The sequence below is a fragment of the Salvelinus fontinalis genome, chromosome 22, assembly GCF_029448725.1.
Source record: "Salvelinus fontinalis isolate EN_2023a chromosome 22, ASM2944872v1, whole genome shotgun sequence".
Lineage (NCBI taxonomy): Eukaryota > Metazoa > Chordata > Actinopteri > Salmoniformes > Salmonidae > Salvelinus > Salvelinus fontinalis.
The window spans coordinates 27,959,637-27,974,187 of NC_074686.1; the positions used below are offsets into that span (position 1 = coordinate 27,959,637).

At 44.9% G+C, this 14,551-nt stretch overlaps 2 protein-coding genes across 2 annotated transcripts in view; one reads left to right on the forward strand and one right to left on the reverse strand.

The window, feature by feature from the left end:
- The window catches only part of LOC129820124 (cyclic AMP-responsive element-binding protein 5-like), a 54,210-nt gene extending 48,590 nt beyond the window's left edge, over positions 1-5,620 (forward strand). Inside the window, exon 11 of the mRNA XM_055877027.1 lies at positions 4,174-5,620. Within this exon, the coding sequence (XP_055733002.1) occupies positions 4,174-4,295 (122 nt within the window). The 3' untranslated portion in view covers positions 4,296-5,620. The remainder of the gene's footprint in view (positions 1-4,173) is intronic.
- A 727-nt stretch (positions 5,621-6,347) lies between these two features.
- LOC129820125 (TLR4 interactor with leucine rich repeats-like) lies at positions 6,348-10,309 on the reverse strand. The gene has a single exon (XM_055877028.1). It carries the CDS (start codon positions 9,841-9,843, stop codon positions 7,252-7,254), a length of 2,592 nt encoding a protein of 863 aa, XP_055733003.1. The 5' UTR covers positions 9,844-10,309; the 3' UTR covers positions 6,348-7,251.
- Positions 10,310-14,551: the final 4,242 nt, after the last annotated feature.

The following is a 14,551-nucleotide window of genomic DNA, read 5'->3' on the forward strand; positions in this document are numbered from 1 at the left end:
CCTACTCTCTACAATAATCCTATCCCAAAACACAGAGGTATACCTCTACCCTCTACAATACTCCTATCCCAAAACACCCAGAGGTATACCCCTACTCTCTACAATACTCCTATCCCAAAACACAGAGGTATACCCCTACCCTCTACAATACTCCTATCCCAAAACACAGAGGTATACCTCTACCCTCTACAATACTCTTATCCCAAAACACAGAGTTATACCCCTACTCTCTACAATACTCCTATCCCAAAACACAGAGTTATACCTCTACCCTCTACAATACTCCTATCCCAAAACACAGAGGTATACCCCTACTCTCTACAATACTCCTATCCCAAAACACAGAGTTATACCCCTACTCTCTACAATACTCCTATCCCAAAACACAGAGGTATACCTCTACCCTCTACAATACTCCTATCCCAAAACACAGAGTTATACCTCTACTCTCTACAATACTCCTATCCCAAAACACAGAGTTATACCCCTACTCTCTACAATAATCCTATCCCAAAACACAGAGGTATACCCCTACTCTCTACAATACTCCTATCCCAAAACACAGAGGTATACCCCTACCCTCTACAATACTCCTATCCCAAAACACAGAGTTATACCCCTACTCTCTACAATAATCCTATCCCAAAACACAGAGGTATACCTCTACCCTCTACAATACTCCTATCCCAAAACACCCAGAGGTATACCCCTACTCTCTACAATACTCCTATCCCAAAACACAGAGGTATACCCCTACCCTCTACAATACTCCTATCCCAAAACACAGAGGTATACCTCTACCCTCTACAATACTCTTATCCCAAAACACAGAGTTATACCCCTACTCTCTACAATACTCCTATCCCAAAACACAGAGGTATACCTCTACCCTCTACAATACTCCTATCCCAAAACACAGAGGTATACCTCTACCCTCTACAATACTCCTATCCCAAAACACAGAGTTATACCCATACTCTCTACAATACTCCTATCCCAAAACACAGAGGTATACCTCTACCCTCTACAATACTCCTATCCCAAAACACCCAGAGGTATACCTTTACCCTCTACAATACTCCTATCCCAAAACACAGAGTTATACCCCTACCCTCTACAATACTCCTATCCCAAAACACAGAGGTATACCTCTACCCTCTACAATACTCTTATCCCAAAACACAGAGTTATACCCCTACTCTCTACAATACTCCTATCCCAAAACACAGAGGTATACCTCTACCCTCTGCAATACTCCTATCCCAAAACACAGAGGTATACCTCTACCCTCTACAATACTCCTATCCCAAAACACCCAGAGGTATACCTCTACCCTCTACAATACTCCTATCCCAAAACACAGAGTTATACCCCTACTCTCTACAATACTCCTATCCCAAAACACAGAGGTATACCTCTACCCTCTACAATACTCCTATCCCAAAACACAGAGTTATACCCCTACTCTCTACAATACTCCTATCCCAAAACACAGAGTTATACCTCTACCCTCTACAATACTCCTATCCCAAAACACAGAGTTATACCCCTACTCTCTACAATACTCCTATCCCAAAACACAGAGGTATACCTCTACCCTCTACAATACTCCTATCCCAAAACACCCAGAGGTATACCCCTACTCTCTACAATACTCCTATCCCAAAACACAGAGGTATACCTCTACCCTCTACAATACTCCTATCCCAAAACACCCAGAGGTATACCCCTACTCTCTACAATACTCCTATCCCTAAACACAGAGGTATACCCCTACCCTCTACAATACTCCTATCCCAAAACACAGAGTTATACCCCTACCCTCTACAATACTCCTATCCCAAAACACAGAGGTATACCTCTACCCTCTACAATACTCCTATCCCAAAACACCCAGAGGTATACCTTTACCCTCTACAATACTCCTATCCCAAAACACAGAGTTATACCCCTACCCTCTACAATACTCCTATCCCAAAACACAGAGGTATACCTCTACCCTCTACAATACTCCTATCCCAAAACACCCAGAGGTATACCTTTACCCTCTACAATACTCCTATCCCAAAACACAGAGTTATACCCCTACCCTCTACAATACTCCTATCCCAAAACACAGAGGTATACCTCTACCCTCTACAATACTCTTATCCCAAAACACAGAGTTATACCCCTACTCTCTACAATACTCCTATCCCAAAACACAGAGGTATACCCCTACCCTCTGCAATACTCCTATCCCAAAACACAGAGGTATACCTCTACCCTCTACAATACTCCTATCCCAAAACACCCAGAGGTATACCTCTACCCTCTACAATACTCCTATCCCAAAACACAGAGTTATACCCCTACTCTCTACAATACTCCTATCCCAAAACACAGAGGTATACCTCTACCCTCTACAATACTCCTATCCCAAAACACAGAGTTATACCCCTACCCTCTACAATACTCCTATCCCAAAACACAGAGGTATACCTCTACCCTCTACAATACTCTTATCCCAAAACACAGAGTTATACCCCTACTCTCTACAATACTCCGATCCCAAAACACAGAGGTATACCTCTACCCTCTACAATACTCCTATCCCAAAACACCCAGAGGTATACCCCTACTCTCTACAATACTCCTATCCCAAAACACAGAGGTATACCTCTACCCTCTACAATACTCCTATCCCAAAACACCCAGAGGTATACCACTACTCTCTACAATACTCCTATCCCAAAACACAGAGTTATACCTCTACCCTCTACAATACTCCTATCCCAAAACACAGAATCCTACTCCTATCCCAAAACACAGATTCCTACTCCTATCCCAAAACAGACTCCTACTCCTAACCCAAAACACAGACTCCTATCCCAAAACACAGAATCCTACTCCTATCCCAAAACACAGAATCCTACTCCTATCCCAAAACACAGACTCCTACTCCTATCCCAAAACACAGACTCCTACTCCTATCCCAAAACACAGATTCCTACTCCTATCCCAAAACAGACTCCTACTCCTAACCTAAAACACAGACTCCTATCCCAAAACACAGAATCCTACTCCTATCCCAAACACAGACTCCTACTCCTATCCCAAAACCCACAAGGATACATACTGTACCATGTGTACCATCTACATGGTCCCATGTGAGTGTGATGGGCCTGCTACACAGGACACTTTTGCAGAGTGAGACGCTCCTATTGTTTTTAATGAAACCTGGGTCTTAGCAGCAACTCACTGGTTGAATCAACGTTGTTTCCACATCATTTCAATGAAATTATGTTGAACCTACAGGAGGTTGGTGGCACCTTAATTGGGGAGGATGGGCTTGTGGTAATGGCTGGAGCAGAATCAGTGGAATGGTATCAAATACATAAAAGACATGGTTTCCATGTGTTTGATGCCATTCCATTCGCTCCGTTTCAGCCATTATTATGAGCCGTCCTCCACTCAGCAGCCTCCACTGGTTGAACCAGCGTAGAATAGACGTTGAATTGTGCCCAGTGGGATGGCCCTGTGAGAGACTTGTGCTGCTCTGCGTAAAACTTTCATAAATTCAAGGTATGATTCACTCCCAAGAACACTTGATGAAGTGCCTCGCACACTGGCAAAATGTTACATGTCCAGTATAGCAGCTTAAAGCCTCAAGTTTTCTAGACGCTCCAGTGTAGCTCCCCTGTCAGAGGGTCTCCCCAATTCAAGAAACATCCAGAGTCAAAATACAGGTATCAGAAACACAGCGCTACAGTCTCGCAATGGTTGGTGTATGAGGTTGAAAAGTGAGATTGAAAACCCCTTTGCACCTTGATGACTGAATTGAAACATCTATGATGCCTATTCTTGTCAAAATGATAATTGATGTCACCAGCAAGCACATTCTTGGGTGTTACAGACAGATGTACTTTATTGGTATATTTCAATTTTTGCTCTATTTGCTCCACAGTAATGCAAATGTCAAAATAAAATAGCTATTTTCCTTATATGAACTGTACATGAGTTGTCATTAATTGTATAACATATGACTGCTTTATTTCTAGTGACATTTTGTTATTTTTATATATAGTGTTTTTATTGTAGACTTTCCTCTGGACCCAGATCTTAAACAGAGAGAGAGAGGGAGCTGTCAAACAAGCCAGGTCAATTTGATTGACAGCTGTCTCTGTGCCCCAGGTCCAGGGAGTTCGACAGGAAGTCCCTCCCCCCTGTGTCCCGGGTCGCAGCAGCAGGCCATCCAATCCAACAGCATCTCCACCTCCTCAGCTGGAGGGGGCGATGGAGCGCACAGCAATTAAAAACTAAAGCGCGGGTGGGTGCGCATGTGGTTCGGAACATAGAGTTGGATAGAGAGCTTCCAATAATGTCCCAGGAGACAAACTCTCTAGTACATCTCTATGGTTCAGAATCAACCCCCCTCCAATTAAGTACAGGATGTAGTTCCTCCTAAACACTGAGCTAAAGTCAGTTATGTGTTTCCCCCCTAATGGTTAAGGTTAGGATGGGGAAGGGTGAGCTGATCCTTGATCTGTGGTTAGAGGCAACTTCTACCTGGAATCAGGGATTAAACCCTAGGTGGGTGCATCTCATTAGTCTTAAATGGCTCCCTCTCCTGGTCTCCTAGCCTCTATGGACACATGTATAGCAGAACTGGACTGGTCTCTATAAGCCTTACATCTCCAGTAGGTTTGCAAAATTCCGGTAACTTTCCCAACCGTGATTTCTGGAAAACCTGTGCATTTTGGGAAAGTTACCAGTGTTTTTGCAACCCTAGTCTCTGTCTCTCTAACTGTGTGATCATAGTCACCTGTGAACTGGATCGTATTGTGTCTGGGGGAATCAGTCGACCAATGTGTCTCAGTTAGTGGGAAATCAGACATCCAAGTACTGTGCTATCTATTCCAGGACTGCTTCATGGTGGTGTGTCTGCAAACATACTTGTTATCATATCACCTTTTTCTTAGTGGCAGTTTTTTGTTGTTGTTGAATGCGTCGGAGTTGGGTCTTGTAACTTACACCATGACTAGGACCAGGAGTTTCTCCAGGAACAACTCTGGGGCTTAAAAATAGCCTGTTACTATGGACCAGAGTTTTACCTAGTCAGGTCACTGGGTCAGGTTAAACTCCTGGCTCTAACCATGACTAAATAATGTTACTACATTGCGTATGTGTTTGTGTGTGGTTGTATGTGTAACATAGGCCTCTCTGAAATGCAGAACGTGAACGAAAACTAATACAAATGTACATTTTATACAAATTTATATCAAGTCCTATGAATAGGATGCCCTTGTTTTGTAACAATGTAATGCAAAGCTTCTTTTCCCTTTGAAAGTATTACAATGTTTGTACATACATTAAGTTGGGCCTAGGGTTTTCCTTGACCATGTCACTTGACCAAGATAACTCCTGGCCCTTTGTTTAACCTCTGTAAAGCACTTACTAGTTTCCAACAGTGTATTTATCATGTAAACTAGGCTCACACAGTACGTTGGCCTAAATCCTGTATCTATGTTTCCTTCTGTGTCTGAATTGTGATTTGTGTTTTGTTTCATGTTTTTTTTTGTACAGATATTGACAATCGCTACAAACCTAATACGAAAATAAAAGCACTTATTCTCTGGTATCTTATTGTGATTTTTACTCAAGTTCGGTTGCCTCCATCAGGAGATCTGAGGAGAAAATGTAATTTGATCTAATGGGCCTGTCAGACGAATGGTCTAGTCTGCCCCCTAGCGATATCTTCTGGAACTGAAGACAGTTTGAGCCACCCTGATTGAATGAGTCAAAGGTCAGCGATCACAGATTTATTTACCTGTCTGTAAGCTTTAGCAGGTTAAGTGAAAGAAAATGGATGTGAGAGGGCCAAGAACTAGCCAAAGTAAATAGTGATGACTTTTATTCACTATCAGTAGGGGGCAGGCCCAATCCACTATAGTTTAACAAAAACTTAAGAAGCAACATATCAGTCTCAACCAAATATGACTAGGATATTGAAGTGGATTATGCTGTTTCTGTTTCATATCTCAGACCGTGTTTCCTGGTCTATATGTGTCTGTCTGTGTCTGCTGTTGTTATGGTAACACACTGTTGACAGGCTTGGAGTGTAGAGCTGATCAAGCCTGAGTGTTGGAGGTACTGTACCCGGTCTACCCCCCAGAAAAACTAACTATTGCCAGACTTTCTGTCTTGAAACACACGCACACACACACACACGCTTTAAGGACATGATGAAACACACACACACACACACACACACACACTTGCAAAAACGCAGGCATACATTACACACACAAACATGTTTTCTAATGAATGAATATGCAGTATTACTACAAATGTTAAACTTACTGCCTTTCTGTAAAAATACCAAAACTGTAAAATTGGTTTCTTTATATGTATCGGAGCCAAATGAACAAAGGACTTACACCATTATTTGCAAAGGCATCGTTTTTTCTTTTCATACAGACAAACGGACCGTTATGTCCAACAGTCACACAGTCAGGAAATGCATGGATACTTACTTGTGCTCATAGCACAATACATAGTTGAGTATAAAAGTATAAAAACATATAAAACCAAATAATTATTTCTGCCAACCAGCAGCCATCTTTTCTTGCATTTTCAAGCACATTACAAATGACATTTTATACACAATTTAATGTCTATTAGTCTAATATTAGCACCAGATGAAATCAGGTAATTCTCTCTCTCTCACACACACACACAAGGCAATGGAACAGGAAATGTATGAGGCTTAGAGGAAGTCTGTGGGATTGACTTCCTGTAGTGTCTGAATCAGCCCTGATGAGCTCAGCTATTTGGTCACCCATAAAGACAGCTTTGGTCATAACACATCTATAACTGTGGTCATAACCCATGAACAGAACTATAACTGTGGTCATATTGCCTGAACACAACCTTACTGTGGTTCTGTAGTCATGAATATAACCTTGTGGTTCTATGGTCATAACTCAACCCTGGCGGTGGTCCTGCTATGGTCATAACTCAACCCTGGCGGTGGTCCTGCTATGGTCATGAAGTGCTCCAGAGTGCAGGTTAAATACCAGTCCACTTCTGTCTCGGTCTCTGCAGCATCTTACACATTCTCCTGAGGATGTTCCTTCCTGGTGATGGCATCTTGGTGTTCTCAGGTTCTAAATATGGATTATCTAATGCTCACAATAAAAAATATATATTCTAGCGCTTAAGTGGGTCACAGCGCAAACATGTTTTCAAGTTCCAGGTCTCTGGTGTTTATTAATCTGAGAACCTCTGCATGTCACTGTTGTCTCTACGGGTGGGGCTGATGTCAAGGAAACGGTCGCAGGGGAACTCTATAAGGTCGCCCCCTTCCTCCAGGGTTCCGAGCCGTGGCGGCCGGCTGCTCTGGAAGCTTGTGAAGTCTGTTGACACCGCCGCCGTTGTTGTCATGGAGCTGCGGAATGGTCGTCGCGTGGAGTACATGTGACGCACATGCACTGCTGACTTCCTCCTTTTCAGCTTCCGCCTCAAACTTCGCCCCAGCCAGGCTCCTCCAATCACCAGAAGAAGGACGGCGTTGCCGGCCAGTGTTGCCACGGTGACCAGCTGGAGGTCAGAGGTCAGTGTCTCTTGGTGATGAGCCTCTTCTGGGAGAGTGACCAATCCGGCGCAGTGGTCCCTGGGCGCCACCTCACACACGGACCCTCCCACCACACCCTCAACACAAGCCATGTAGGTGCAGTCTGGGCTTAGTTCTCGTAACATCACCGACCGCGCAACGCCACGGGCGTACACGTACCGAGGAAAACGGTCAGATGATCCAAAGCGGTCAAACAGCACTCGGTAGTGGACCTCTTCTAGTCCCGGTCCGGCTCCCGGTGTAAAGCGGCGGCTGTGGTCGCGTGTGGTCCAGTGGACCGTGGCCGTGCTGGAGGCGACCTGGTCGACGGTCACGTTGGTGATGAAGTGGCGGTTGAACACACAGGGGTCGGTCACTGCATGTATAACGTCCTCCTGACCGCCTCTGAACAGGTCAAACCACTCCTCTTTTTGAGGGGTGGGAGGAGAGGAGGTGAGGAGCTCTGTGATTGGCCCACTGAGATGGTTACCATGGCTATTTTGCTGGTCAACTGTCTGAGGCCAGGTTGTGGTTGGAGGCATGGGGTTGCTCAGGAGAGGGGCTTGTGTTTGAGGAACGCTGCGGCCCGGAACGGAATCCCACCTCCCTTTCTCACGCTTCCCAGAAGCCTCAGCAGAAGGTCGCGACCTAGGGCTGGCAGATATTTTCTTCCTCCTCTTCGACGACAGGGATTTGTCCCGCTTCTCTTGTCCTCCCTGGTCCCCTTGGATACCCACCTCCTCCTCTCCCTCCTTCCTATCCTCTCCCTCTCTATCCCTGCTCACCTTCTTTATTGCCTTCATCTCCACTCCCTCTCTACTCCCAATTTCGCTATGCTCTTCTCCATCCTTCCTTTCCTCTGCCTCTATTCCTCTCCTCTCCCCCTTTGTCTCCTTCCTTACCTCTCCCTGCTCTCTCTCCCTCTCCTCTATCTCCTTCTCCAGGATACCCCCTCCTCTGCTCTCCTCAGGCCCAGTCTGGGTCTCACACAAGTGGCTCCAATTCCCTGGGGGCTGCAGCTGGGAGCTGTTGATATAATCTAGATACTTCCCCCTCAGTGTCGCTGGGTGATGACACTGCAGGAAAACGGTCAGCAGCTTCCCCTGAGAGTGCGCCGACTTCATCCACTGCTTCAGCTCGCCCAGGCGGCAGTCACACGTCCAGTTGTTGCCATGGAGATCCAAATCGTAAAGGCCGCTGTTGAGGGCGAATATGTTACCGGAGAGGCTCGTGAGCCTGTTGTCTTTGAGTTTTAAAACACTCAGATGCTTCAGTTGTTCAAAAGCCGAGGGGTCCACCGTGGAAATTTGGTTGCAACTAAAGTCCAGCTCCTCGACTCTCTCCAGCGGGTCGAGAAGTCCTGCGGGAAGATTCTCCAGCACGTTCCCGTCAATCAGAAATTCTGTCAAGCTCGACAGTCCATTCAACGACTCGCTTTCCAAATGGTAGATGTTGTTATTGCTGAGGGATAGTTTAGAAAGCTTTTTCAGATTCTGAAAGACGTGGTTTCCGACGTGTTGTATTTCATTTTCAGAGAGCAGCAACGTATTCAGTGACCTGAGCTGGGAGAACGTAAACACATTACGCACGGCTGTCAGTTTGTTCTGCGCCAGGTTGAGAAAGCGCAGTTTGGTGAGCTTGGAAAAGGCGTTTCTGTGGATTTGACTCAGCTGGTTCGATTCTAGATGGAGATAATGCAGATTAGTCAAGCTCTTGAACACCGAGTCCTGTAACAGTTCTATGGCGTTCCCATCCAACCTCAGCTTCACAACGCTCTCCAAGTTACCAAACAGCTCTGGAGTTATCTTCTTAATGTCATTGTTATTGCCATACAAAGTTGTCAGTTTTGCCAGTGACTGTAAAGTTTCTGGGGGTATTGTTGATATCAGATTGTTGCCCAAATACAGCTCCTCCAATTTGGAGAGCTTTTCAAAGGCTTTTGGGTGAATGGTCTGTATTTGATTATACTGTAAGTTCAACCTTATAAGATTTCCATACCGTGTGAAGTCGAAGGCGGAGATGTTACCGATGAAGTTTCCCCCGAGGCTGAAGACAAGCACGTCCTCTGGGACCCGCGAGGAGTGCACCTTGGGCACCGCGCGCAGCCCCCGGTTTGTACAGAGGATGTGCTGCGCTTGCTGGCAGTCGCAGCGCTCAGGACAGAAGCCGCTGGCGGGTGAAGGCGAGAGGAACCCGTCACAAGAGAAAAGGAGAAAGCAGATGACACCCACGAAATTACCGGTATCCATTCCAAAACGGCAGTTGGCACAAGCTTCTGATGCGGCATTCCCCCTTTGTGTTCAAGTGCAGTTACCCCGACTCTCCACTCTCACTTTGGTGTCCGATACATATGTCCATTATTCACTTGTTGCTCCGTCATTGTGGAGAAAAGTTGTCCTACACTTAGTTTAGTGTGAAAAGGTGTCTGGATCCATGGCTAAAAACTGCTGTTCATAGAATACATTTATTTGTGCGCTGGGCTGTCATGCCGTGTGAGGAAACGCTCACCTCCCCAGAATGATCCATATCCCGGCCCCAAGTGGTCATCTGGAGCAAATTACAGACCTCCGCAAAACGCAGGGTTCACGCGCAGAACACACACACACGCGCGCTCAGCCTCTCCCCCGCATCTCCCGTCCCCGCCACCACCATTCGTGTACAGCGCCTGGCGCACAGGATTCAGAGCTGCGCGTGCATGAACACACACACACACACACGTCCTCTAAATCTAATCAAATGCGTGAAAGATAGGACGCATATACTGTATCTTGTTTTATTCGAGGCATAGAGAGAGAGAGAGAGAGAGAGAGAGAGAGATACGTGGCTGAACCCTTTGACCGAGTTTTCCGCGTGCCCCCGCACCCCCTGTGGCTCGCGAGGTGAGATTCGATACTCGGTATGGAGAAAGCAGACGGGAAGCCTTCCTTCCCACGAGGGTCCCCCGGGGGACCCTGGACTGAGTGACTCAGTCTTGGACTCCCTCCTCACACACGTTTCAAAGTGCACAATGGATCTCTCCAGACAGCAGAGGCCTAGCACCAGAGGAAGACAGTAAAATAAAACGTTCTCATTCCACAGGATCTCAAATGTTGCACTGAAGAAAAACACTTAATTCGGTGTGTTACTGCTAGAATTCAAATTGCTTGCAGACAGTCATTTACCTCCATGCCATCATCAATGCACACCAATGTATTCAAGATAGCTGGTCAGTGGTACCTTAGGGAGGGTTGGGGCTCAAACACACATGGTTCACATTAATGCAAGAGGAATTCAGGTCATGGTGCCTGTGTTAAGACTACAGAGGCGGGGTGCCAAATCTTTGATTAGGATCTCTACTTGAAAGGCTGGGTACAAAGTATGATCTATGTAGTCAGGGTTCAGTGCAGTGAGCCATGTAGTGGACTGTAGGTTAGACTGTAGGTTAGTCTAGTCTGTATACTGTCAACCTGGGCTCAGGGGTCGACGTAACATAGTAAATGCTTCACTCCAAATAGTATATGTTACATTTCCTATGTATTAATTTGTGGATGTCCATCATCCATTTTGTATCATGTTATGATTTACAATTTGTATGATGTGTTACAAATTGAAATTCGTACAATACGTTTCGAATTTTCTAAAGTTATATGTTACGAATTCCAAGTTGTTGTGGCCAACGTTAACTAGATGGCTAGGTGGCTAACGCTAACGTTCGCTAGGCTAGGGGTTAAGGTTAGGAGTTATATTAAAGGGTTAAGGTTAGGAGTTATATTAAAGGGTTAAGGTTAGGAGTTATATTAAAGGGTTAAGGTTAGTGTTAGCTAACATTCTAAGTAGCAAGTAGTTGTAAAGGTGCTAATCAGCTAAAATGTTAAAGTTGTCCGTGATGCGTGATGAGTTGAACATGCAACCTTTGGGTTGCTAGACATTTGTGTTATACACCAACCCAACTACCCAACTTTCAGTATTATGTAACCATATCAAACGTAACATATCTTACTAATTTGAGAGTCTCAGATTTACATTTACTATGTTACGTCTAGTCTATGAGACCAGGCTGACTGTGTAATGCTCCCTACTGTGTGTAAGAGCCCTACAAGCGTCGCTTCCCCTATAAGCTGCGTTTACACAGGCAGCCCTATTCTGATCTTGGGCCACTAAATTGGTCTTTTGACCAATCAGATCAGATCTTTTGCTAATAAATTTGGTCATAGGTCTGGATATTGATGGCACACGAGGTTGTGCACTTGCAATGTAACCACAACATCTTGTAGAAGACCAGAGTGAAAGAACATTCCAGTAAATCCTACAGGAGCACTGACTCTGGAGACAAGGTTGCAGATTTGTCCTAAAATAGTGGTCACACGCACACACCCAGCCAGTTGTGCACATGCACCACATGCATTTACATGTTTACATTGTAGTCATTTAGCAGACACTCTTATCCAGAGCGACTTACAGTCAGGGAAACTCCAGCACTCCACTTTCAAACTCATTTTCATCATCCCCAGCACATTACCAGTGTAAACGTGTGAAAATGGCACATTTCTACACTTTGTAGAAAAAAAATCTGTAGTTAAAAAGTTGTACCCAATACCATCATCTAAAGTTAAAACATTTGAAAAACAGTGATTTTCAAACACTGAAATTCACGCTTAGATACTCATTGCAGATTTGTGATTTCCTTTTAATCCTATCCTGTGATGTCACAGAGAAGCATTTTTTTAAGGATCTTTATTATATTTTTAACTGCAGATTATAGAAAAGCAAGTGATGCAATTTTTCCAGGACAATACATTTTTTCTGACTATTGTAGCGGTAAATTCCTAGGATTCCCTTACAGTGAGGGAGAACCCAGAGTAAGAGAAGAGCATTATACCCGTTCTCATGCATTGTTAGAGATCACAGTGTGTCATGACTCTCCACAGAACTAGGATCAGGGGCGCTCTGTTGTGAGTGAGTAACTGTGTGTATGTGAAATGCAGCTGTGTGTGTGTGTGTGTGTGTGTGTGTCAGAAATGCAGCCCATCTGGGAACCCCCCTGCCCCAGCGAGGTCATTTCCTGTCTGGCCCTTCATATGAATTTCTCTCTCAGTCTGACAGACCGATGGGAGGAATATCTCTCCCTCTCTCTCTCTCTCTCTCTCTCTCTCTGGATGCATTTTTGTAAGCCCAGTTCTCTCTGAGAGCCAAGATACAGCCCTGGATCAGTGGAGACACACACAATGTCCGTGAACACTCGCAGAGTTACACTGTCAGTCAGTCTATGTAGTGTCATGCAATAGAATTGGATTTTTCACACTCATTTATAATCACAGTTTTGCACAGATCCTATGTAATTGCATGGTTTTGTAAATTACACACAAATTAGTGTAGTTGTCTTATATGAAAGTCTCTTCGTAATGTAGAGCTAGTCAATGTTAGTTATGAGAGGAAACAGATATTCAGTAAAGAGAGCTGATGAGAGGGGGGAGTGAAAAGGAAGAGACGGAGAAACTTAGAGATAGAAAGAGGGAGAAGGCGTGAAAAAGAGAGAAAAGGCAGACATGCTTGTAAACAGAGAACCTCTTTTCAGTGAGCTATAGTCTTCTGGAGTTGATCCAATTCCAGACTTTCACAAAGAGGTCCATTCAGGACCCCGGACAGAGTTGTCTGTCAGTATGCCTGAGCACAAAGACGGATGCAGTCTGGTTTCATCAGCCATTCTCTCCAATCACCCCTCTATTCCCCACAGCCTTGGACCATCCAGCGCAGATGAAGTTTCACTCACTCAACACACAGAGAAGCCTCATTCTGTCAGAAAGAGAGAGAGAAAGAAAAGTTGTTTCTGTGAATGTGGCAGTAAGTGTGTAAGTGAGATATCATCTAGGTTATTTAATGTTTGTGTGCGAGTGCATGCGTGTCAATGTTTAGGTCATGAGGGTGTGTGCGTATATGTGAATGAGACAGTGCAGTATATAGGTTGTCTAGGGAGGGTTGGCTTTCCCGGCTGTACAGCTCAGGTTTGAAAAAGCCCACCGAGGTCAGCACTCGTGTGTGTGTGTGTACCTGTGTTGAGTGATTCTGCAGGATCTGTATGTGTGTGTGTACCTGTGTTGAGTGATTCTGCTGGATCTGTGTGTACATGCATCTGTGTTGAGTGGTTCTGCAGGATCTGTGTTGAGTGATTCTGCAGGATCTGTGTGTACGTGCATCTGTGTTGAGTGATTCTGCTGGATCTGTGTGTACATGCATCTGTGTTGAGTGATTCTGCAGGATCTGTGTTGAGTGATCCTGCAGGATCTGTGTGTATGTGCATCTGTGTTGAGTGATCCTGCAGGATCTGTGTGTATGTGCATCTGTGTTGAGTGATTCTGCAGGATCTGTGTTGAGTGATCCTGCAGGATCTGTGTGTATGTGCATCTGTGTTGAGTGATTCTGCTGGATCTGTGACTGTGTGTGAGACAAGTAGAGCATCTCTGTTTGTGTGTTTTGAAAACCTTATGCATCCGAATAACACATCTATCATTATCTAACAGAACTGTGACAGCTTGAGTTGAACTAGTTCACGAAGCAAAAAAAGGTAGTCTTTAGGTCTGTAACAGCTTTAGTGGCCTTTGGTCTTCCCGGGATGACAAATATACACATATAAAAACACAGAGGGTGATATGGCCTTGAAGTGATGATGATTTACCACCCAGCGTAGGGCTCTCTGAACACACACACACAGCGGGGGTGAGAGGGGGCTCTGAAGTAATGATCTGCCTCACACACACACAAAGCGGCGGAATTCCCCTAATTGGACACACATGCTGTTTTTTTGTCTGAAAACAGTTTTGCAATCACAACAGCTTGTTTTCTCAGAGGACCTCGAGACTCAATAGGGATTAACTGCATGCGAAACAGACCTCCATGCAGACCAATGTAAATGCCACATGCAACAAGATGCATCTCTTCAACCTGGACTCAGGGGTAGAAGTAACATAGTAAAAGTACATT